This window comes from Erpetoichthys calabaricus, chromosome 10, assembly GCF_900747795.2.
Source record: "Erpetoichthys calabaricus chromosome 10, fErpCal1.3, whole genome shotgun sequence".
NCBI lineage: Eukaryota > Metazoa > Chordata > Cladistia > Polypteriformes > Polypteridae > Erpetoichthys > Erpetoichthys calabaricus.
Genome location: NC_041403.2, coordinates 31081688 through 31105483, shown reverse-complemented (window position 1 = coordinate 31105483; position 23796 = coordinate 31081688). Strand labels below are relative to the sequence as shown.

The following is a 23796-nucleotide window of genomic DNA, read 5'->3' as shown; positions in this document are numbered from 1 at the left end:
TGTGTGTGAAAGTTTCTGCTTGTATAGTGATAACTGGATAACTTATTTACAAGTCATCTTTAAAGCAGAAATCATGTCTCCTTAAGAAGATCAAGTGAACTTCAGTCCATCTTGGCCTGTCACCTTTTATACTTCCTACAGGTGTTGTAACTGTAAGGGATGGTCCTAATATCCCCTCTCTCGCATTTCTGGGCTGTGGCAGACTCTCCAGGTTTCCTGTTTATCTTCTTGAGGAATGTTTTTGTGTATGCACTCCTTGTTCCTTCCTGTGGCAAGACAGAGCCAGAGCCAGGAGATAGTGATCTCCACATTAACAGTCCGCGTATGAAGATGGGGCAAGCTGCGGTACATACATTCAGTAGCCTTTATTAGGTGCACCTGCTTGTTAATGCAAGTACCCTGCTCATTTAAACAGCCAAACATGTGCGTTCAAATTAATACAAATATAGCAGATTCAAAAAGATTTCAGGCCTCTTCACCTTTCTCATAGTTTTCTGTATGGTAGCCTTGTGCTAAAATTATTTGAATTAATTTTTTCCCCACATCAAGAAACAATCGGTCCCATAGAATGACAAAGTGAAAACATGATTTTAGTAATTTTTGCAAATTTATTAAAAATTAAAAACTGAAATTTCCCACTGATACACGTATTCAGACTATTCACCTAGTTTGTCATTGAGGTCCCTTTGGCAGCAAGTCTATCTGGGAATTTCACACACCTGGGGATTTTCTGTCATTTTTCTATGCAGTTTCTCTCAGACTCTGTCAGTTTGGATGGAGACCGTCAGTGTTCAGGTCTGTTTTCAGGTCTGTCCAGAAGGGTTTAACTGGGTTTACGTCTGGGGATCTGGCTGGACAATTCAAAGACATTCCCAGAGTTGACCTTAAGTCTTTCCTGTGTTGTTTTTGTTTCGTGCTTAGGGCTTATTGTCCTGTTAGAAGGTGAACTTTCTGCTCATTCTAAGGTGTAGAGTACTTTGGAGCAGATTTTCACTAAGGATATCTCTGTATTTTGCTCCTCTTAGCTTTTCCTTAACCCTATATGGTCTCCAGTCCCTGCTGCTGATCAACAACCCCACAGCATGATGCTGCTACCTCCATGTTTCATCGTTGAAATGGTATTGTTCAGATGATGAGCAGTGCCTGTTCTCCTCCTGACATAATTCTAATCTTGGTTATCTCAGACCAGAAGATCTGAAGGTGCCTTTTTGAAAACTTCAAGTAATTCTTTGTGTCTTTCACTGTGGAGAGTCTTCTGCTTGGATACTCTATCAAAACTCCCAGATCAGTAGAGTCTTTCAGTGATGGTTGTCCTTCTGGAAGCTTCTCTCATCTTCACACAGGTTCAGACAGAGTGACCATTGGGTTTTTGGTCACCTTTCTTGACATTAGCCTTTCTACAATGGTTGTTCATTTTGGCCAGTTGACTAGGTTTGGGAAGAGTTATGATTGTTCCAAACTTATTCTGTTTAAGAATTACTGAGTCCACTGTGCTCTTGGGAACCCTTGTAGTCTTCCCCAGACTGCCCTTGACGCAATCCTATCTCTAATCTCTGCAGACAACTCCTTCAACATCATGGTTTAGTTTTGGCACTGATGCACATTTTCAACTGTGGTACCTTCTACACACAGCCTTATGCCTTTTCTAATCATGTCCAATCATATAAATTTATAATGGTGGTCTCCAAACAAGGAAACATCTCAATAAGGATCAACAGAATGAATTGCATCTAAGACAGTTTTCAAATGTCATAACTGAGAATCTGAATGCTCATGTCAATGTCACATTTCAGTTTTTTTATTCTTAATGAATGTGCAAAAATTTAAAAAATTCCTTTATTCACTTGATATGGGGAAAAGAATTAAAACATTAAATTAATTTAAGCACAAGGCTGTAACATAGCAAGATAAAAGAATTAATTGCTTTCCGAATTCACTGTGGCCTACAGAAATGGCTAGGAGGTTTAGTTATTGTTTGACTAAACATCAGAATGTTGAAGATTTGTGATCTAAGCTATTTTGACAGTAATATGATTGTTGGTGCTACATGTGGTGGTTAAAATGATCAAAAGACCCATAAAAAATCCAAAAATGAAAAACAAAATACAAAGTAAAGGCCTCTCTATACCATTTGAATGCCACCATGTATCTCAGCATTACTGCTCTGCATTGCTTTCTAGCATTCAACTCAAACTCAAAAGTGGCTGCAGGTTTCTGGTCAAGCTACTTTCTATCTTAGTAACCAATAACTGCTGCTAATAGAACAGATTTCTTTGACCTTAATTTTTAAATGACTTCCTCTTTTAAATTTAGAACTTCTAATTGTTTCTTTTTTATTTAACTAGCAGCCAAGCAATAATGAGATGCAAAGCAAGCCATGAACTTGCTTGATCACATTGGCCACTGCATCTATCATAAGGTATATATTTGAATGAAACATGTGGTAAAAATAAGTGAATGTATGAGAAATACTTATTTACATTGGTCCACAAAACTCTAAGGTGGTGCTCTCAAAAAATAAAATCAACAGTTTTATACTGTACATGTTGGGTATGGTAGCACAAGAGCAGTAACAAGATATAGAATTAAATAATGGGTCTCCCTAAAAGCAAGAATTCGTTTCTAATTAAGAAAGTGGTTTCAATGAAAGTGGTGGCTCTTCAGAATGTTAGCTTGAGACCACTGAGCTAGCTGGTCATCTGTTGCCTCATATTGTATCTTTTCTATTGTTAAGCTGCTGGTATATAAAAAAAAAAGAAAGAGTTAAGGGGTAAGCCATTTAAAATGCAAATAAATGAAGATAAAGGCAAACAAACAATGTTCCTTTAAGAAAGATAAATCTTTGGCTAACTTTTTTCCCAGCAGGCCATTATAATTACAAATGACATAGACTCAGACCACCAGCTTCTCTGCTTTTACAAAATGAGTTACATTAGTGAATAAACAGTAGGCACACAAATTCATAAATTATCATCTACATTGGAGGATTTGCTTTGGAGAAGGTCAAGAACTTCCTTGGAGTCACCCAAACTCCTGACCTCAGGCACACAGCAGTTATCATTAGGGAGGCTCACCAACACCTGCATTTCCTCAGACGTCTGAGAAAGTCACACATGTCTCCTTCAGTACTGGTCAGTTTCTACGGGTGTGCTGTGGAGTCAGTCCTCACAGGATATATCACATCCTGGTTTGGTAGCTGCTCTGCACTGGACCATAAAGCCCTAAAAGGGGTTACAAGAACAGCACAGAAAATTACTAGCATTCAGTAATAAAAAGGGCAGACCATATCATCGAGGATTCAAACCAGCCTGCAGGGAAGATTTTTTCTTTTATTCCCTTTGGAAAAAGACTCAAGATCATCCCACACATGCACAGCAAGGTTCAGAGACAGTTTTTATCCCCAGACAATAAGACTGCTGAAAAGCATTGATTGGCAGTATTGCCACTATTATCCAACAGCATACACTTACAAATTGTAGATTTGCTTCCATTGTACCAATTACCTGACTCTATAGTGATCTGTAGATGCATGTCACATTATTTTGGACTGTCTTATTGTCAGAATTAGTCATTTATTGTTTAATCAGTTATATGCATCTTGTATTTCACACTACATTATCTTGCATTGTCACTTATTGTACTGCCAAATCCAGGGACTGACAGTTTTCTGTGAGCTATTTATTGTGATCTACATACACTATGCACTGTTTTAGTTTATGTGCACTGCACTTATTATACTGCACTTTATTACTGAATAACAGAAGTGTCACTTTATTGCTTAGCTAGCTGTGCTATCTGTGTAAGACACGTTGAAATCTAAATAATCAACATAGACCTCAGCGATAATGTTTGCAGTGCACCATGCAATACATACAGTATTTAGCATTTAGTATAGGATTCGTTAAAGCAGTGTTAATGTTTGTGATATGTCATCTATTGAAATGACAGGGACATAGCATCCGGGTGGACACATAGACGGACATGCAGACACATGTTATCCTTTCATTGAGGTGGATTTTTTGTTTTATTTTATTGAAACCACAAAACATTCCAAACAAACAAATCATTTTTTACAAAAATAGGATCGAAAACAAACCAACCCCCATCCCTGGGAAAGACAGCTAGGCCAGCAGAGTAAAACTTAAAGCTAGTAAAAATAAGTAAATAGATGAATTAATAAGTGAATAAAGATAAATGGAGGAAAAAAAGGGGGGAGAGAATCTGCTTCCTCAGTGCTTTAAAAGCTCATTCTAAAATGTTATTGATCAGATCCTGGTTTTGAAAAAGTTCTGCACAGGTCCTCTAAGTGCGAATTTGAGTTTTTCCAGTTTAAAATCATATATAACATCAGTTACCCACTGATTAAAAGAAGAGAGTTAGGATTCTTCCAGTTGAGCAAGATAAGTCTACATGCCAATAGTGAAGTAAAGGCAATCACAGTTTGTTTGTCCTTCTCCACTTTAAGCCCATCTTGGGAGTCCACCAAAAACAGCTGTTAGTGGATTAGGAGGGATTGGGACACCAAGGCTCTCCGAAAGGCATTTCAAGATTTTGGTCCAGAATGATGTTAATTTGGTGCACGCTCAAAAGATGTGGCCCAATGAGGCTGGAGCTCGATTGCAACGTTTGCAGGTTGGATTTTGCCCTGGAAACAGTAAGGTGGATTTTTAAACTGCTATAGTGATTACTGCTCCTCATTTAACAACACGAGTCATTGTATTCTTTTTTTTTTTTGAAGAAAATAACATAACATAATTAAGTTTAAGTTGTACTACAAATAATTTCAAAGTAAGCACATTAACACAAAAAAGCTAAAACTAAAAAAGCTAAAATGAAAACAAAAAAAATACAAAAGTTAAAAATAGAAAGCAATAAAAGCAAATTCTAGCCCCACCTGAAGAACAGAGAGGAGAGCAACATCATGGGCAAAAATAGTTAGAGAAAAAAGAAAAACTCAAAGAAGGGATTTGATTTGATTTTTTCCAATTTAAAATAGTAAAGAACATCAGTTGCCCACTGACTTCTAAAAGGTGGATTGGGATTCTTCCAGTTAAATAAGATTAGTCTACGTGCTAGTAGTGTGGCAATGGCCATTACAATCAATTTGTCCTTCTCCACTTTAAGCCCATCTGGGAGTCCACCAGACACAGCTGTTAATGGATTAGGAGCAATTGTGACACCAAGGCTGTCTGGTAGGCATTCAAAGATTTTGGTCCAGAATGATCTTAATTTGGTGCAGGCCCAAAACATGTGGTCTACTGAGGCTGGAGCTCGACTGAATATTTCACAGATGGAATCTTGGCCTTGAAACATTTTGGACCATTTTAAGAAGTAAGCGATGAAAGAATTTAAGTTGAAATATTAAATTCTTTGCACATATGGTGTTTTCAATGCCTGGCTGCCCTCCACTCCTTCTCTGGGATATTAATTGAAAGATCCTTTTCCACTGTTCCCTAGTATCTTTGAAAGGAAGAGACTTTTAGATGTTTTTAAATATTGTTGAGATGCTGTCTGATGCCCAGGGATTGTTCCTGCCTTGCACCCTATAATTACTGGGCTAGGTTTCAACTTCCCCACAACCCTACTCAGGATAAATCGGGTTGGAAAATGAATGAATGAATGTTCTGTATTGTTGCATTACTGTTCTGTTAATTTTGTACCATTAATTGTAGCCGATCATTGTATTCTGCAAGGTAGACACACAAATAAGAATTTCATTATAACTATACACTGAACTCTGTATGTACGACAATAATATTTTAATTGATATCATATCATATCTTATTTTACAATCTCTTTATCCTGGCATTCATTTTAACATTTTAGTAAACCTGTTTGCAAACCACAGAAAAGAAAAGAATTATTACATATTGTATGTGTTTTCCAGGGTTGTCAGCATAACTGTTTTGAAGATGCTAAAGCATATGGTTTTAGAAACAAACTAATAATAGTGGCTGCTGAAACAGCTGGGAATGGATTATATAACTTTATTGTGCCTCTCAGAGCATATTACAGACCAAAGAAAGAGCTTAACCCAATAGTGCTCCTGCTGGATAACCCGTGAGTATAGCTGCTATTTTTAGATTGCTCTGTAATGAAAAATATATGCAATGTTCATAAGGTTATCCCACTCTATAAATTTGTGTTATTTTTTTATGTTGTTCTAATATATCAAATTTATGACACTTTTAGTGGAACAGGATCAGAAGTCTTATTCCAGATGGGAAGATGTGTAAACTATTGGTGGCTATGTTGATCAAGTTTAATTTCTGTTCACGTGAAGTCAATTCTCACAACATCTGTAATATTTGCCTTTCTTTTCCAACTATTGCTGTTGTGTAAACCACCAAGATCAGAAATTTCAATGAAATTAGCAACATCCACCTTTCCATCTGAACATCCAAGCATTCATCCTTTTTTGAGTAACATCTATTTTATAAGTAATACAGAGCGGCAGATCCAAGTAGGAACACATTGAAATAAAACTTTGCATTAAATGGCTCTTCTTATGGTGTATGTACGCCGTAATTAATCATTAGAACAATCTAGACAAGAACAGGCCTTTCAACCCAACAAAGCCCACCAGTCCTATTCATTTGAAAATTCCAATATAACATCAAGTTGAATATAATCTGCCACAAATCTGCCTAAGCCTGTATGCTGTCCAAATCCCAATTAGATATCATGTAACTAAGCATCATTACGGTTTTGATTATAGTAAGAGTATGGATAAGCACAAATTTATCATTCTTATTCCAAACATGATTGTTTATTTATTATCCTGTGTGGAATAAGGCGCTATATAGGTGCCGACCCGACACAGACTGACAGCGGAGACACTGCTAAAATAAACAAAAAGATTTTATTGTCTTCCCCGTGTCCCACTTGTCCTACACAGTCCCCAAAAGCACACCAAAGGAAAAAACACCTCAAGATCACTCTTCGTCTTAGTCCTCGTCCTTGTCCTTGTCCTCGTCCTCCCAACTCTGGCGCCTCGAGTAATGGCTGCAGGCTGTTCTTATAGCCCAGCCTGGAAGTGCTTCAGGTGATATTAACCTAATTCAGGCTGCACTTCCGGGTGTGGCTGCATTCCAGCCCATATGGGCTCATTAAACCATGCAGGTCCTCCCGGTAGTGGCCACGGAGCCCAACAGGGCTGAGGCCTGAAGTCCCAGGCCTGTGGCCCCAATGTAACCCAGGATTGTTGCCACCACGCATTCCGGGGGACGTAGTGTGCATCCCATGGCTGCTCCCCCAGATCCAGTGTCAAAGGGGCGGCCCGGCCGGGCATCACACCTGATACTTGGGGTAAAAAATAAGTATGTAGTGATACTCTACACTCTAATTAAGCAGGTAACGAGTAGTAACTTTGTCTAGACTGAAAAAATGCATCCACTGATATAACTTTCAAATAAACAGCAACATTATAGTTTCATTTTATTTTTTTAGTTTGGAACAATATGTTACATTTTTGTGAATATACTGTATAAGTTGCTTTGAAAAATTTTGGAAAAACAAAAAAAGGATTTACTTAATTGTTAATCAGACTTATCATTTTCTGAAAACGACGATTTGGAGTGGCACTACAGGTAGTGCTGCTGCCTCACAGCTTCGTACAACTGTTTTGAAATCCCATTCTGTTTGCTTTTCGACTTGAGTCTGTCTGTTGTTTTCTTTCAGGACTTTGGCTATGAATTAGTTTAATGAACAATTTTACATTTGGCCATTATGAGTGAACTGGGTGTGTGGTTGCCTGTTTTCAGTGCTACTTGCTGCTTGGTCCCAGATGCTTCCAGAAAAATCTCTGCCTCTCCATAATGCTACAAACGAACAAATAAGATCATCCACTCAAGTTGCTCTTTTTAGTTTTGTTTGTGTATATTAGATTTCATAGTGTTATCCAACAGAATTTTTATTTTACTGAATGTTTACTATGTTATATACAATAATGAAATATTGTGCTCTATAATTTCAAATATGTTCTTTTATATGATAGAATTTTTTGACAACCTCAATATTAACAAGAACATCATATATCTAGAACAAAAAGGAAAACTTTGTTTGTTGAAAAAACATGCATTTCTGCTGTATAGTCTTTGTGCTCTGGGATTAAAACAGAATATATGAAAAAAAAAAATCATATATCTTTTTTGTCACACACAGAAGCATTGCAGCTTTGCCACAGAAATGATCATTTCTTTACGTGAATTTTACATATACATTACTCCATCATTGACAATTATGGGTGTGGGTTATGAATGTGTTTTAATAGCAGCATTTTGGTTTAATATCCAGACATACACATGGATTCGATTAAATTTCAGCTACACATAACTTTACTGAATCCCCATGTTCAGAGGCTAGTTATTCAGGAGTACAAATGTACAAAAATCAACAAAACTTTAAACTACAAAGATCTGAATGGTATTATTTAGTGACTTTTCTAGATATATTTAAACAAATAGCACCAACACAACTATGTAGTTCTCCATCCATCCATCCATTCGCTGAATTCAATCTAAATTAGCATTTTAGGGGCCAAAGTCATAGTAGAAATAATACAATACAAGTATGCTATTTCTTCCACGGAAAATTAATGACAACTGCAATAAAGGCTGGACTGGGCTATGGGAAGAAAAAGTGTTTGAGCAGTACTGCCCCAAAAAAGTGATGATGTGTAAAGCCAAATCAGGATTGACAGTGAAAGTCAGCAGGGATACTCATCAGATACTTCAGTTTTGATGATAGGAGATCTCTTTTGAACAGGATGATAGCCATGATTTAAACAGACCTGACCATATTGTTATTTTACAGTAAATATGGAGAATTACCTTGACACTGATTTTTTTCCCAGGGAATATAAGCTGACAAAGATTCTTAAAGCAAACTATAACAGCATTCTCAGACTTTCTAAGATTAGGTGTGTATGTGTGGGTTCTACAGTAAATATAAATACTGGATTTAGACTTTTTTCTACAAGTCTGATTAATAATGAATGTAAATATATCAAGATCATAAATCACACACACACACATTATATATATATATATACACACACACTAGGGGGCTTACCCCCTGCTCGCATCGCTTGCCAACCCCTCTTGCTTGCACTATACGCCAGCCACTTCATGTCTCTGCCACTCGTGTTGTGAAGAGGGGCGCTGAATGCACCCCAAGATGACGCGGTGGCTCCTCCAAAACCCCCTCTTAAATGGAGATACAATGGGAAACAAATACATTTTTTTTTTTACCTCCTCTTTGCTCGATCAGCAGCAGTAGCCGCACACGACACTTTGAACATTTAAAAGCCTGTACAGCAGCTGTCTTTGTCATCTACTCTTTGTTTTTTATTTCCGGCCCCGGGCGTGGTTAAATCTTTTGGCACAAAGTCTTGTCTCGCAGGACGGGAGTTCTTGATATTTTTTAGTTTCTAATTTAAAAACGGAATAAGAATCTGAAAATCTAACAACATCACATTAAAGTAAATTCTGAAAAGAATGATACCAAAAATATATGTAGGTTTTAAAATAAGCCCAATTTAAAGCATGACATAAAAAGACATAAAAGACATTAAAAGTCACATAAAATCATTGCACAAAATCGTTGCACTTTTAGGCTTTGGATTTTAAATATATATATATAGATAGATAGATAGAGAGAGAGAGAGAGAGCAGATATATAACATTTACAGTTTAATCGTTTCATAAACTAAAAAAAATTAATTCACTAGGAATGTACTGAACATAACCAGGCATGTTTCTTTTAACATCTAATGGCAGGTATTATCTATTAACTCACGGTCAAGTCATGAACTTGGAGTCTCAAACACTTAAGAGTTCCAAAGCGCTTCCAATAATACCACACTGTCAAACTCCAGCTAGTAATAAGGACAAGCACTGAATCTTTATAAAATAAGATTTATTCTTCAAAAAAAGTATTTTAATCTCTATGAAGCTCTGTGTAGCACAAAGGCAAAATGGAATTGCCTGAAACACAAAGGCAGTCCAATTCAAACTAGTCCCAAAAACAAGGTAAAAAAACAGAGCAGAAAGTCAAAAAATTAGAGATCCAATAATAAACAAAAATCACAATAAACACGAGTACACTCCCCAACTCTCTAGTGTATTCACAATGAACCACCAGAAACTGTGGAAGACCCGGAGGATTTATGGGGCGGTGGGTAGTTTGTGGCGGTGATTGGCAGGTGGCCCACAAAACATAAGAAAGGCAGCTTATGCACCTTGACATAACCAAAAATAATGGAAGATGCACATAATCAACATAGAAAATTCATAAAATGAATTAAAGAGACATAAAGCATGAATTTGAACCCCAGATAGGGGAGAAACCCTGGCTGAGACACGACACTCACTTCCAGGCAGTTCACATTATATTTCTGTGCTTCACTATCATTTGGCCTGTGTGAGTGTAAAGATAAACTTCAATATATTATAGCTATATAAATAAAAATAACTTTTAAACATTATGTGTATTGTTTTTTTTTCTCTTCAGGCATTTATGAGAAGAAACATTTAAAAAGTATTAAATATTCATTATTGTGATTTTCCTTAACAAACAAAAGTGAACATGTTTAGGTGAGGTTAATTAATTGTGTTCATTTTTAATTTTTATTATTGTTCCTTTAGGCCAGAAATTCATTTTCTTGAAGCAATCTGTTGGTTTCCAATGGTTTACTACATGGTGGGCTCCATTGACAAGTATGTAATCAAAAAAATCAGAAACACAATCTTGTGTGCTTTTAATTTTATAGTTTTGCATGTAAATCTCTTATCTAGTATGTGTGTATTATGGTTAAATGAAAAGTCTGCATGACAATTTAGACAAATTAGCAACTTTTCCACTTGTCATTATGGAAAAATTAAAATCCACAATATTATATATATATATATATATTTAATTTCTCACCTTATTTACCCATGTGAAAAAACGTTATGCTTACTAAACCAGTCTGTATTGGGAATGTACCTATGAATGTTGTTTTGACCAAATTTAAAGTATATGAAATTGAGTACTGAGAAAAGCGCTATATAAATGTAATGAATTATTATAGTTTGTGGTAAATATGGTACTTTGATATATTTTTAATTATACTTAAGTAGATGTAGTATTTTGATTTGTTTTGATTTATACTTAAGCAGACATTTAAATGAATTGGGGTAGTGTATTTAACATACATTCTTCAAGTATTCATGTTTCAAATTCAAGTATAAATTAATTGTTATTTGTACACAGTACAATTAAATTTGTATTTGTACTTGTGACTACACTGAATGATAAACCACACAATATTTACAAGAAACACACATGCAGTCATCAGCATCTATGGTTGCTCAGGAGCATTGTGAGCTGTAAATGAAAACTGAGCCTAAATCTAAATACGCTGTGCAGGGTGGGGTTAAAAAGTATTTGTGTAGGGTGGCTAAGTTGTTTAATAATACTGTTTACCTTTTAAGGTAGCATATACTGGATATATATGTCCTGATCAAAGGGGAGCTGTCAGCCAGTAATATCCTGAGCTGATTTCTCCATATTTGTAGTACTTTGCAGTCCTGAACTGAGCAGGTATCATAGCAGGATTAAGTGCACTTGGTAAGAATGAACTGCACTGTGCATCTGTTGAAGATGGCGAGCATAGATGGAGACATTTCGGCTTCACTCAAACATTTGAGATTGCAGAGACAACAATTGGGTGTCAATTACATCATAAGTTGTGCCCTCTTCAGTTCATCAGTAATGGTGACACCAAGAAATTTAAAACTGCTAATTCTCCCCACAACTCTGATTCAGATGACAGTGTAGTCTGTCTACTCTTTCTAAAAGTCCATGACCAACTTCTAGGTTTTTCTGGCATTAAGCGACAGATTGTTGTCTTGGCACCACTATGTCAGGAGGCCTAATGTATCCCTTCTCTGTGAGCCATTTCTTAATTGTTGGTGATCAGGTAATGGTGGTATCATCAGTAAGTGTAATTTTTTTTTTGTTTTTCTTAAGCAGGCTGAAACTGTACGTTCTCATAATGGGGCATTAAACATATGTACAAAACACCCAATTTATTGTTACCAGGTTTTTAAAAATGCTTCATGGATGTTCACAGAAATTGAGATGACCAAGGGAATCATTGTGAAATTACAGGGTTTTTGAAACTCAAACCCTGTAGCCAAATGAACAAAAAAGTGTTTCTTAATAAAATATGATTGACAAAAAAGTTTGAAAAAGGAGGAAAGTAGAAAAAAAGAGCAAAGAGCCAGCGAATAAAAAATTAGTATTTAGGAGAATCAAACAACCTCCTCCTTTTCCTATCCTAGATATGTGCCCACAGTCTCCCCATTTGTTATAGAGAGAGTGGGAAGATGGGAGAACCTAAAATCTACACCCATATCCTTTGTCTTAGAAATATTTAGCTGTAAGAAGAAACAATCACACCATTGAACAAACAATGAACTTTGCCTTTGCACTCATTTTGCCATGTAAGCCAAAAGTGTCACAAATCATATCAGATGTGTTAATATCTGTAAAAATACAGTATTCTGATGTAAGGTCACTGCCATATAACATACTCCTAGTCTCTTGAAAACGACTTCAAGGTTTGTTACAGGAGACGGAGCAACTTGTTGATGCTTCTGCGGTCCAGAGTGCCATTCTCCTTCCATTTCATAGCACTTGCCTCCAGCTAGAACTTATGTGACCTACAGGGCCTTATTTCTATGAAAGCACGGTGAAAGGCTACAAGTGTGTTGGTGACAGTCACAATTAAAGGGCAAAGCAGTGCAATATGAAAGATAACACTGAAAGAGCCTTGAAGAGTGCAGAGTGAAAGAAGCTACTGCGAATCCTGAAGAGATAATACAAGCCTTCTCCCTCGATATTTTGATGCAACAATTTTGGCATACTGTGTTTATTAAATGAAAAATTGAAATAAATGATTATGTACGTTTCAGGAGTCTTCTTTCATTTTCTCTGCCTTTTTTCTCGGTCTTCCTATGTCAGGCTATAATCTACTTGAAATATAATATCTTTTTTAAGCTTTAAAAGTAAATTTTTAGAAAAACAACACAGAGTTAGATATATGTAACATTGTTACATAAGTGTCATCAGAACTTTTATTATGCTTCCCTACCAAATGATTGAAAGCAAATGCACTCACCACTTTGGTTTAATACAGTAGAGCTAAGCAATTAGCATATTGCCTTGAGAGTTTTCTTGACTGTGGTCTCTATAGCAACACATTGCTTTGCCTTCTTCTGCATTTATAATTTTGATGACAACAGATTTTGTTCATTTCCCAAACAGGAATTTTGTCACGCTATTTAGCTATCAATAACAATGATAATAACACAATGACATGACTTAAGGTTGCTGTATTTACCCTAATATTTATGCCAAAACAGTACTTCAATTGCATTGAGTCTCATCCTGTGGTGCATTTTTAAAGCATAGTGATTAATATTTTACAGTTAAGGCATAGAATATTAATCTTGCTTCTTAAAGTTGGTACTTTGAATACTGTATGTGAATATATTCAGATAAAGCATAAATATAATGGGGCGGCACGGTGGCGCAGTGGGTAGCACTGCTGCCTCGCAGTTGGGAGACCAGGGGACCTGGGTTCGCTTCCCGGATCCTCCCTGCGTGGAGTTTGCATGTTCTCCCCGTGTCTGCGTGGGTTTCCTCCCACAGTCCAAAGACATGCAGGTTAGGTGGATTGGCGATTCTAAATTGGCCCTAGTGTGTGCTTGGTGTGTGGGGGTGTTTGTGTGTGTCCTGCGGTGGGTTGGCACCCTGCCCAGGATTGGTTCCTGCCTTGCGCCCTGTGTTGGCTGGGATTGGCTCCAGCAGACCCCCATGACCCTGTGTTCGGATTCAGGGGGTTGTAAAATGGATGGATGGATGGATAAATATAATGGCATTCAGTAGCAATGTGGTATTTTTAACTGTTGGGCTTTGCAGTTTCAGATTATATACTGTTTACCATCTTTGATAACTCTACATCCAGAATGTAAAATGGTAAAATTATGAAACAAGTGATGAAGAAGTGCTACATGAGATTTTTGGGGGTTAGTATTAACAAGTTACGCTGTTATTACCACCATTCAGCACACTTAAACTTGTCCATATAATATTCAATATGCAAAGTACGCTGGAAGACAGAATTTCATGAATAATTTCCAAAATCACTGTACATTTGGATCTTTATAAACAAGATGTGAGTCATAAAAGTAAAGTATGTTAAGCCTACTTCTCTCCTTAAATATTTTTCACTATAATTAAATAAGTTTTAGTACTTGTCATGTTTCCTTCTTAGAATATTAGAACAATCTAGACGAGAACAGGCAATTCAACCCAAAAAAGTTTACTAGTCCTATCCACTTAATTCTTCCAAAATAACATGAAGTCAAGTTTTGAAAGTCCCTAAAGTCCTATTATCTACCACACTACTTGGTAGCTTATTCCAAGTGTCTATGGTTGTCTGTGTGAAGAAAAAACGTCCACATTTTTGTGTGAAATTTAACCTAAACAAGTTTCCAGCTGTGTCCCCATGTTCTTGATGAACTAATTGTAAAGTAACAGTCTCAATCCACTGTACTAATTCCCTTCAGAATTTTAAACACTTCAATCACCTTTCCTTCTTAATCTCCTTTTGCTTTTAATCTTTTCTCATAACACATACCCTGTAGTTCTGGAATCAGCCTGGTCGCTCTTCTCTGGACTTTTTCTAGTGCTGCTATGTCCTTTTTGTAGCCTGCAGACTAAAACTGTACACAGTATTCCAGGTGAGGGCTAACCAGTACGTTATAAAGGTTCAGTATACCCTCCTTGGACTTGTACTCCATACATCAGGGTCCTATATAACCTGACATTCTGTTAGCCTTCTTAATGCCTTCTGAACATTGTCTGGAGGTTGATAGCGTTGAGTCCACTACGACTTCTAAATCCTTCTCATAAGGTGTACTTTTGATTTTCAGACCTCCCATTGTGTATTCAAATCTAACAATTTTACTTCCTACATATAATACTTTACATTTACTTACATTAAATTTCATCTGCTACAAATCCACCCAAGCCTGTGTGCTATCCAAATCTGTCTGTAATGATTCAATGGGTTCTAGATTATCTGTGAATCCACCTATCTTGGTATCATCTACAAACTTAACTGGCTTGTTACTTATATTCCTGTCTCAATCATTTATATATATTCAAAATAGCAGCAGCCCTAGCACTGACCCCTGTGGGGCACCGCTCTTAACATCAGCCAATTCCAATGGGGTTTCTCACACCATAACCCTCTGCTTCTTGTGTCTGAGACAATTTTGCACCTATGTACACACCACAATCTGAACTCCATTTATTTTCATTTGATGCCCAATCTCTCATGTGGCACCTTATCCAATACTTTCTGAAAGTCAAGATAAATAATATCATATACTGCACTTTGATCATATCCTTTCGGTTCTTCATTGAATTCCATTGGTAAAACATGACCTTCCTTTTCTAAACCCATGAAGACTGTCCAGTAAGACTGAAGTTTTTGCCATGTGTTGCTCAATCTTTTCCTCAATAATTCCTTTAATAATTATTTTTGAGATGAATTGACCTGGAGATGATTAGACTGAAAAGGCAAGGCAGAATGCTCAAAAGCACTTGCAGGATATGTCAGTATCCAAAATATCAGAATATCAGGAGTATCAACAATTTTAGTCAGAAAACAAGACGTGAGATGAAAACATAACTAGAAAAGGATTCACTAAATATCACTGTTTCAAGCAAAGTTCTTTTGCATTTTATTTTACTATCCAAAAGCTTGGTTACTGAATGCTACATGCCTCCATCTTAAATAGGAAATACATGACAACATCATGGAAACTAATAACGTCTTTTCTAATGTTGATGCCCAGTCACATGTTTGACAGCAACCATCACAACCACAAACAACTAGGATATAAAATTCAAAATAAAATAGTTGCACCTGCATCTGAAAAATATACCAAAAATGATCTGACACCCAAAGGTAAAGACAGGCCTAATTTAATATCAAACATTCAATAAACCAAGATGTCTAAACTCAAACAGGAATCCTGCTTAGTCAAAGAAAACACCCACAGAGAATCGTTATCAAGAAAAGCAAGTAAATAAAAAACACAGTGACAAGTCTTTGTAAATGGTGTTTGCAGTCTTGGATAACTAGGAAGTTTACGATGCTGACCTTTTATACCTTTAATCCGTTGGTGTTGACCTGGTTGACCTTGCCTAACAATGATATAGCAATGGTTAACACAAAATCCTCAAGGGAAAACAAAATAAAGTCACAAAAGAACATCAATATATTTTTAACATTGAGAAATGTAATCTAAAACCAAAAACAAATGTCAGAAACAGATTCCTTGGACTTCAAAATCACAATCTACAATTAGAACCTTTGATTAAAGCCCAAGGAAAACTCCGAAAAAGATAAAAAACTTAAACAAGCTGATGATAACAAAAGATTCCACTGAAATGGCTTTAAAATTTGTTTACATGGAACGTGGTTACATGTTTCAAATCTATGTATATAAAATATTAAGGGTTGCCTATCACACAAAAAGCATACGCTATGTATGATATGCATGACACTGCCCATGAATTGCTCATGTGGGCTACCTCGGCCACGAAATTAGACTTTTGGATCGTCTCATAACAAGCAGTGGCATAGTCGTGTGCCATAGCTGACAGGAAAACAAAATGTTCTCTGGCACGAGGCACTGCTGATAGGTAAAGAACTGTGGAAATCTTTACTGACATTGAAACACATTGCACAGGTTGATGGCAGTCATAAACTCTGACCGAAAGTCATAATCAGTAAATATTGATTAGAACAGAAAGTCAAACATGACCAAAGATTTGCAGGGCCAGGCTTCCTCCTCCATGTTATTGGGCTTCAGGTCTTTCATACAGTGAGTGCTAGTCATGCGACATGGCTGACAAGAAAAGAATGGTCTTGTAAGCATGTCTGTCAAGAAATGAGCCACAGCGACAGTAGATGGCAATGAAGGACATTGCAGTAATCTCGGTAGAGTGACTTGGGATGCTGTGTTCTACATGAGGCAACTTTCTTCAAGAACATGAGGTCCGAGTGTTACTAGCTTAATATAATCAAAGAGACCAAATAAACCTAAAGATTCCATAACTAAGTTCCTACATTTCACATTCTCCTTCTGTTTAGGTAGGTTTAGGGTACTCGTTATTTTTGTCTTACACCCAAAGGTGTAGCTCTAAATTGACCCCGTTGCTGTGTGACTGATTGAGCGCCAATGTGATTTGGAATCCCATGAAAGTCTTCTTTATGTAATTTGATACTAAAATTGGCTACTTTGTGCAGTTCTGAAACTTTAATTTGTACCAGCTTGTTTTGTAAAACCCTTAATTTTATGGTTGCATCTTAATCTTCAATTAGTCATAGACAATAGTACATCTGTTGTTTTTGTAAGATGATAAAATAAGCATATTTAATGTATTAGCATTTTTGTGCATTACTACTTTGTAACCTTTATAATTTGTCCTTTTTTATTTTCGGATGAAAGTTTAGATGATTTGCTTCGATGTGGAATTTCCTTTGCTGCCAATATGGTTGTTGTGGATAAGGAGAGCACCATGAGTGCAGAAGAAGACTACATGGCAGATGCAAAAACAATTGTGAATGTACAGACACTATTCCGGTAAGAGTGCCTTTGGCTTGAATGTAGTTTAAAGATTTCTTGTCAGTTTAATTATTGTCTAGTATGTGTTTATATGTCTGTTTTATGAATGTCATTGTTAATTCAGTTGGCCTGATGGATTAGTGGAGAATAAAGTGAATTAATGATATAAAAGAGGAGTTGCAGGTGCCAGAAAAATATTTGGTTTTAAATATTTAGAAGAGAATTAAAATGATTTCTTTGTTAAATATTTGTAAGAAGTTGGAGTACATGGCTTACGCTGTCTTTGTGAAGTCTTGCTCCATCATGTTTTCCTATGGTTGCCATAATACAAATTTCAACACAGAAAAGTAAGTAAAACTTCAGTTGGTTCAGCAGCTCTTTTAGACCATATAATTTCCCATTTTTACTAATAAGATCACCTTTCCATTTTATGCCTAATTATCAGCTCTGTCTACTACACTCATGACAGAACTCGAAGGTGCAAGCAGCTGTGTGGTTTCCAGCCCAGTGATCTTGGTGAATGGCCTAAATCAATGCACCAGACTCTGTAATTGTTAGTGTATTAACAGTGTCTGTTTTCACATAATGTGCTTTTGAATTTCTGTAGTCAGTTAATCATTTTAGATTTTTCCCAGTGTTAGAAAGTTTATTACATACTGTAGATACATTGCATTGACTATTTACTTAATTGAACAATTGTATCATCGTCTTGTCTGTGAAACCCATTTTCAATATTTACTAAAAAAATAAAAGATTCAACAAAGTATTTTTAACACTTCATTGAATTTATTAAAATCAAACAACATTTCATACAAGCAAGTCAAATTTTACAAAACTAGGTTCAAATCAAGTCAACCCCACCCATGAGAAAGAGAGCTAGGCCAACACAGCAAAACTTTAATAGAAAAGATAAGTAAGTAAATAAATAGAATAAAAAGGGGAAGAGAATCCACTTCTTCAATTTAAATGCTTATTCTAAAATATTATTATTTATTTACTTCTAGATTTTAAAAAAGTTTTGCACAGATTTTCTAAGTGAGTATTTAATTTTTTCCAGTTTCAAGTAGTATATAACATTGGTTACCCAGTAGCTGAAAAGAGGTGAGTTAGGATTCCTCCAGTTGAGCAAGATAAGTCTACGTGCCAATAGTGAAGTAAAGGCAATTACAGTTTGTTTGTCCTTCTCCACTTTAAGCCCATCTGGGAGTCCACCAAACACACCTGTTAGTGGATTAGGAGGGATTGTGACACCAAGGCTGTCTGAAAAGCATTTAAAGGTCCAGAATGATGTTAATTTGGTGCAGGCCCAAAACATGTGGCCCAGTGAGACTGGAGCTCGATTGCAATGTTCGCAGGTTGGTTCTTGCCCTGGAAGCATTTTCAACAATTTTAAACGAGACAGATGTGCTTGATAAATGATTTTAAGTTGAATAATTGTATGCTTTGCATATATGGAGCTTGAGTGAATTCTGTGCATTGCTGCCTTCCATTCCTTTTCCAAAATGATGAGTGTGCAATCCTTTTCCCACAGTACTCTGGGATCTTTGAAAGGGAGGGACTTGTTTTTATGTATGTTAGAGAAATGCTGTCTGAGCCCTCAAGACTGATCAATATTTTTTTCTGGAGTAGAAGTAGGTGAAGTAGGTGAGGAAAGTTGGGCAGGTTTTGTTTAACAAAGTTTCTAATTTGAAGGTAGTGAAAGAAATGTGTTGCTGGAAGGTTAAATTTAGAGTGTAATTGTTTGTAGGATGCAAAAACGTTGTCTATGTACAGATCTCTAAGTGATTTAATCCCGAATGTTTTCCAGACATTAAAAGCTGCGTACATTTGAAAGGGTGGAAAAAAGTGGTTTCAACAAAATATTTTTTCAACATGAGATTCAGTATGTTTGGCTGATTTTCTTTGAAGAGCGTTGTTAAAGGACACATTTTTATTGAGTAAATATTGTTGTTGTAACCCCAACATATTTACATTATATTGGAGGTGTTCTGCTAGACCCAGGACCAATGAAGATGTGGAAACTGTCTATAAAATAATAGCCCCACTTTAGAGACTTTATTTTAAAATACCTTTTTATACCTAATTTGAGGAAACTATTCAGTCCATTAAGCTCATTTGGTTAGCTAATTGCTAAGCAGTTGCATCTCTGTGTTATAGACAAGCAGGGCATGTTCCACCAGATGGTGCTGTTGTGTAAAATGAGTAATACACTTGTCTCAAAAATTTTCTAAAATGATATTTTTTACATGTTACTTACCCCATGTAATTTATAGTGATGGCTGAGAATCTTTTTTATCTCATATTTATGTAGAGAATGGAAATAACATTTCTGACAAAAACAGGAGCCTATGCTGATTTGTGCTGAACAACAGCAAACAATATCCAAAACATCCATTTTTATTCATGTTTGCATAATACAATTGTCAAGTCATTCAGTCCAATTGTCAAAACGTGCATAATAATTAACGATGGAAAATGAAAGTAGTCCACGAACAGAAAGCCCCTTCACACAATATTGCATTTCTGAACTCGGTTCATTTTTGATATTGTTGTCCAGTGCTGGGTACCTGCTCTATCAGAAATGTTATCTCATGAAAACATGAGGATTTTTCTTGGCCATCACTACAAACTGCATGCGGTAAGTAACATATAATAAAAAATATCATTTTTGGGTGGAGTATTCCTTTAACTTAAATATTTTGCCAAACCTGATTTTATGGTCTTAATCATTTTTTCCCACTTTTCCATCATTGCTTATGGTGTGGTGAGTGTACTAGCACAGAAATGGCTGCAGTTGCATCATCTACATGGATGCTACACATTAGTGGTGGTTAAAGTGGCTCCCCATTCACTATGAAAAGCACTATGAGTAGAAAGAACAGCGTAAATGTAAACAATTTTAATTGTTTTTAATTATTATATGCTCAATTTTTGTCGAAAAATGTCAAAAAATTTTTAGCATGTGTTGATCTGGTTGCGGCTACCCTAATTCTAGGTCTTACTTTTGGGTCTGCATGTGTGCGTATGTACAACCTCAACTTTCTGTCATTTTTTTTTTTTTATTGCATGTGGACCAGTCATGATTATGGAAATTTGTTAAGGATAAATTACACACAAACATTAGGGAGGTTTTCTTTACACAGAGAACCACAGACACATGGAATAAACTACCAAGTAGTGTGGTAGGCAGAGAGACTTCAGGGACTTTCAAAACTCGACTTGATGTTATTTCAGAAGAATTAAGTGGATAGAACTGGCAAGCTTTGTTAAGCTGAATGGTCTGTTCTCGTCCAGATTTTTCCAGTGTTTTTCTAAAATGCAAGCCTGTCGTAAACTACAAAAAGTCCCCAGTACCATTCATCTCCATTTTAAAGCACAAGAGCAGGCTAGGTATTTGTTAAAATGCATAAAAAATATTTCACACTAGAACACAAAGTGACATATGCCATGATCATGAAGAAATAACTGTGACCTAAAAAATACAAAAGTTATCCTTTAAGGTATACTTGACCTCTGCCAAGAAAAGATTGGAAAAAATATTTTATTTGTTTTCTGACATTGCATTTCTTAGCTTTGGAAGATGACCCTAACTTATCCCTATGCACTTTAATGCCATTTGGGAGTACACTAAATATCATAACACCAGTAATGGTGCAATGCACGATAACATGCAGTGAATACACTTGACTTCTAGTTTTCATCCTCTTTCTCTGTACGTTTAACATTCATTTGCTCAGAGGTTGATGTGCTTGCTGCTTGTTTTAGTTTGGGAAAATGGTTCAAAGGTTTTAACAGAAAATAAGCAGGCAAGAATCAGAGAGGAAAGGTCCAATACTTCAATTGTTTACTTGTTCAAATATAATATCAGTTACATACAATATAACAGCAATATACATGCAGATATAGGAATTGTACTATTGACTTACAGTAATATATATAAAGATATATGATTTATACTATTGACTTACAGTAATACAGATATGTGAATTATACTATACTTACAGTAATATCAAAAGACCCAGAGCCATCATCCTAGACCAGTAGACTGAGGGAGCCCGCGTGTCAGTCTCGTCAGAGGATCAACTCGTGAGCCTGGTCCAATACCGGGCGGTGTGCACGTTCCCCACGGTTGAGCTTCCGAAGAAACTGAGGGCGGAACCTTCCCTTATATACTAATTGAGTGTCCTTACCCAAAATGGCTTACGTGTAAGCAGTGTATACAGAAGTGATCAGTTTCTGCACACCTTCTTCCCACGGGACATCTTATTGTTTTTCTTCTACTTGGCCCTCACTGAGATGGTGCCTAGTATCAGAAGACACACAATAACAAGCGTTGCCCTTCAATGAAGCCCCTCGAAGTGAAAAACAAGTACATGGCCTTGACTGTATTCCCATAACATTCTGAAACTCTTTATGAGAAGCAAGTTTTTGCACATTCTTTCGCTATCATCCCAAACATTCCAATCTTTGTAGCTGGTTTTGCACTGAAGCGACCAATCCCCCCCTCTTACTCCTTTATTTCATCCCTTCTCCTGTTACAGAGAAAACCTTTTTTATTACAATCGGTCCCTCGCTCAGCGCAAAATCAGCAACCTTGTCTGTCGTGCTCTGTTATTAATTCGTTTTAAAACACAAAACACATAGCAATTACATATAGTCATTAAAGCAATAATAATAATAAGCAGCACCAAAGGGCGGAAGAAAACTGACAACATTGTGGATGCCTTTGGTGACCAACCTGTAAAGATTGACCACCACGCATTTACAGATTCACCTTCAATTTTGGTCCCTAAAATTTGTAATTGAGACGTCGTCATGACTGTCTGTACAGTAAGTGCATCTACATGTTTTTGATGTTTAGCAGCCAATTCTTTTAATTGCAGGGAGCTATTTAATAAACGTTCAGCTACAGCCAGTGAAATTGAGGTCGGAGCATGCCAGACTTGCCATTGAACCTTGGTAAGATGGTTTTTAGTGGTGTAATTATTCAGATAGTAAGTATTATTTGCTATTTGCCAAACATATACATTATCAAGACATCCAGAAAACGGAACCTGTGGCAGCCTACGATTAGCGATGGTGGTGGAAACACAGAGTCGGTGAGGTCCCACTTCATACAGAGTGGTGTTCTGATTAACTAGTCTCCAATTACAGGTGGTTGCTTTACCTGAAATACATGGGTTTTCCTGTCCTGACATCAATCCACAGAACATACCAATATTAGTGTGTTCGCAATTTCGTAAATCATATGTTTTGTTTGTTTTAGGTTCTAGCCACTCACCATCCAATTGCAGCTGCCAAAAGTGTCCGTGTGCAACAACAGGTAAAACGTGATATCTACACAAGGTTATCATAGTGGTAACATTATATTGAAACCAATACCCATTACATATTGTATCATTGCACCTAGTGTTTTCAGGTTTAACCGTTAACCATAAGCTACTGCTAATGTTCCATATATCTTGCCATATTTGCATATTATTAGTCCTTAAAGCCATTTGCATGTTATTTTTCTGTATCTGTGCTTGTAATATGTTAAAAGTGCATACAGTCCAGTTCATGAAAGTTGAGACATTTAGCCATCGAATGTCATTGCTAGCCATGATTATCCAATCTGAAGCGCGTTGTTCCCAGTTTACTGTTTGCTGATGAGAGACCATGGACTGAGGTAACCACCTAGCCATTTGGTCTGCCACTTTGTGAGTATGTCGTCCCACATTCTCAAGCTTGTTTGCAGTTATTTCATTATCTATGGTGTTTAAAGTTCCTAGGGTGGTGCCAACCCCTCCTAAGAAAGTGTCATACCATGCCCGTTTAGCACGCTTACACTGTGGCAACAGTGGAAATGTCACTTGCCATGTAACCTTAGTCCTTTTTGCTGTCATAGAAACAAGTTTACATGTGTCAATTATTGGTTCTACGTGTGACTGTCTCGTTATGGGGGTTCTGGCCCACACGGCTATGGCAAGCATTGGTATAGTCCTGTTAATAATTTCAGTTGCATTGATCCAGCCAATGGGCCCAGTCTTATTAGAGGTGTATTCGCCTGATGTTGCATTGACCTCGCACTGTACCTTGGAGCCGTTCCAGGGCCCCATACACC

General features: G+C 36.6%; 1 protein-coding gene across 2 annotated transcripts in view; it reads left to right on the top strand.

Moving 5' to 3' along the window:
- The window catches only part of kcnt2 (potassium channel, subfamily T, member 2), a 566635-nt gene that overhangs the window by 207600 nt on the left and 335239 nt on the right, over nucleotides 1–23796 (top strand). For both annotated transcript variants that reach the window (XM_051932499.1, XM_051932498.1), the window contains exons 20-22: nucleotides 5888–6060; nucleotides 10647–10718; nucleotides 17577–17711. In XM_051932499.1, the coding sequence (XP_051788459.1) occupies nucleotides 5888–6060; nucleotides 10647–10718; nucleotides 17577–17711 (380 nt within the window). The remainder of the gene's footprint in view (nucleotides 1–5887; nucleotides 6061–10646; nucleotides 10719–17576; nucleotides 17712–23796) is intronic.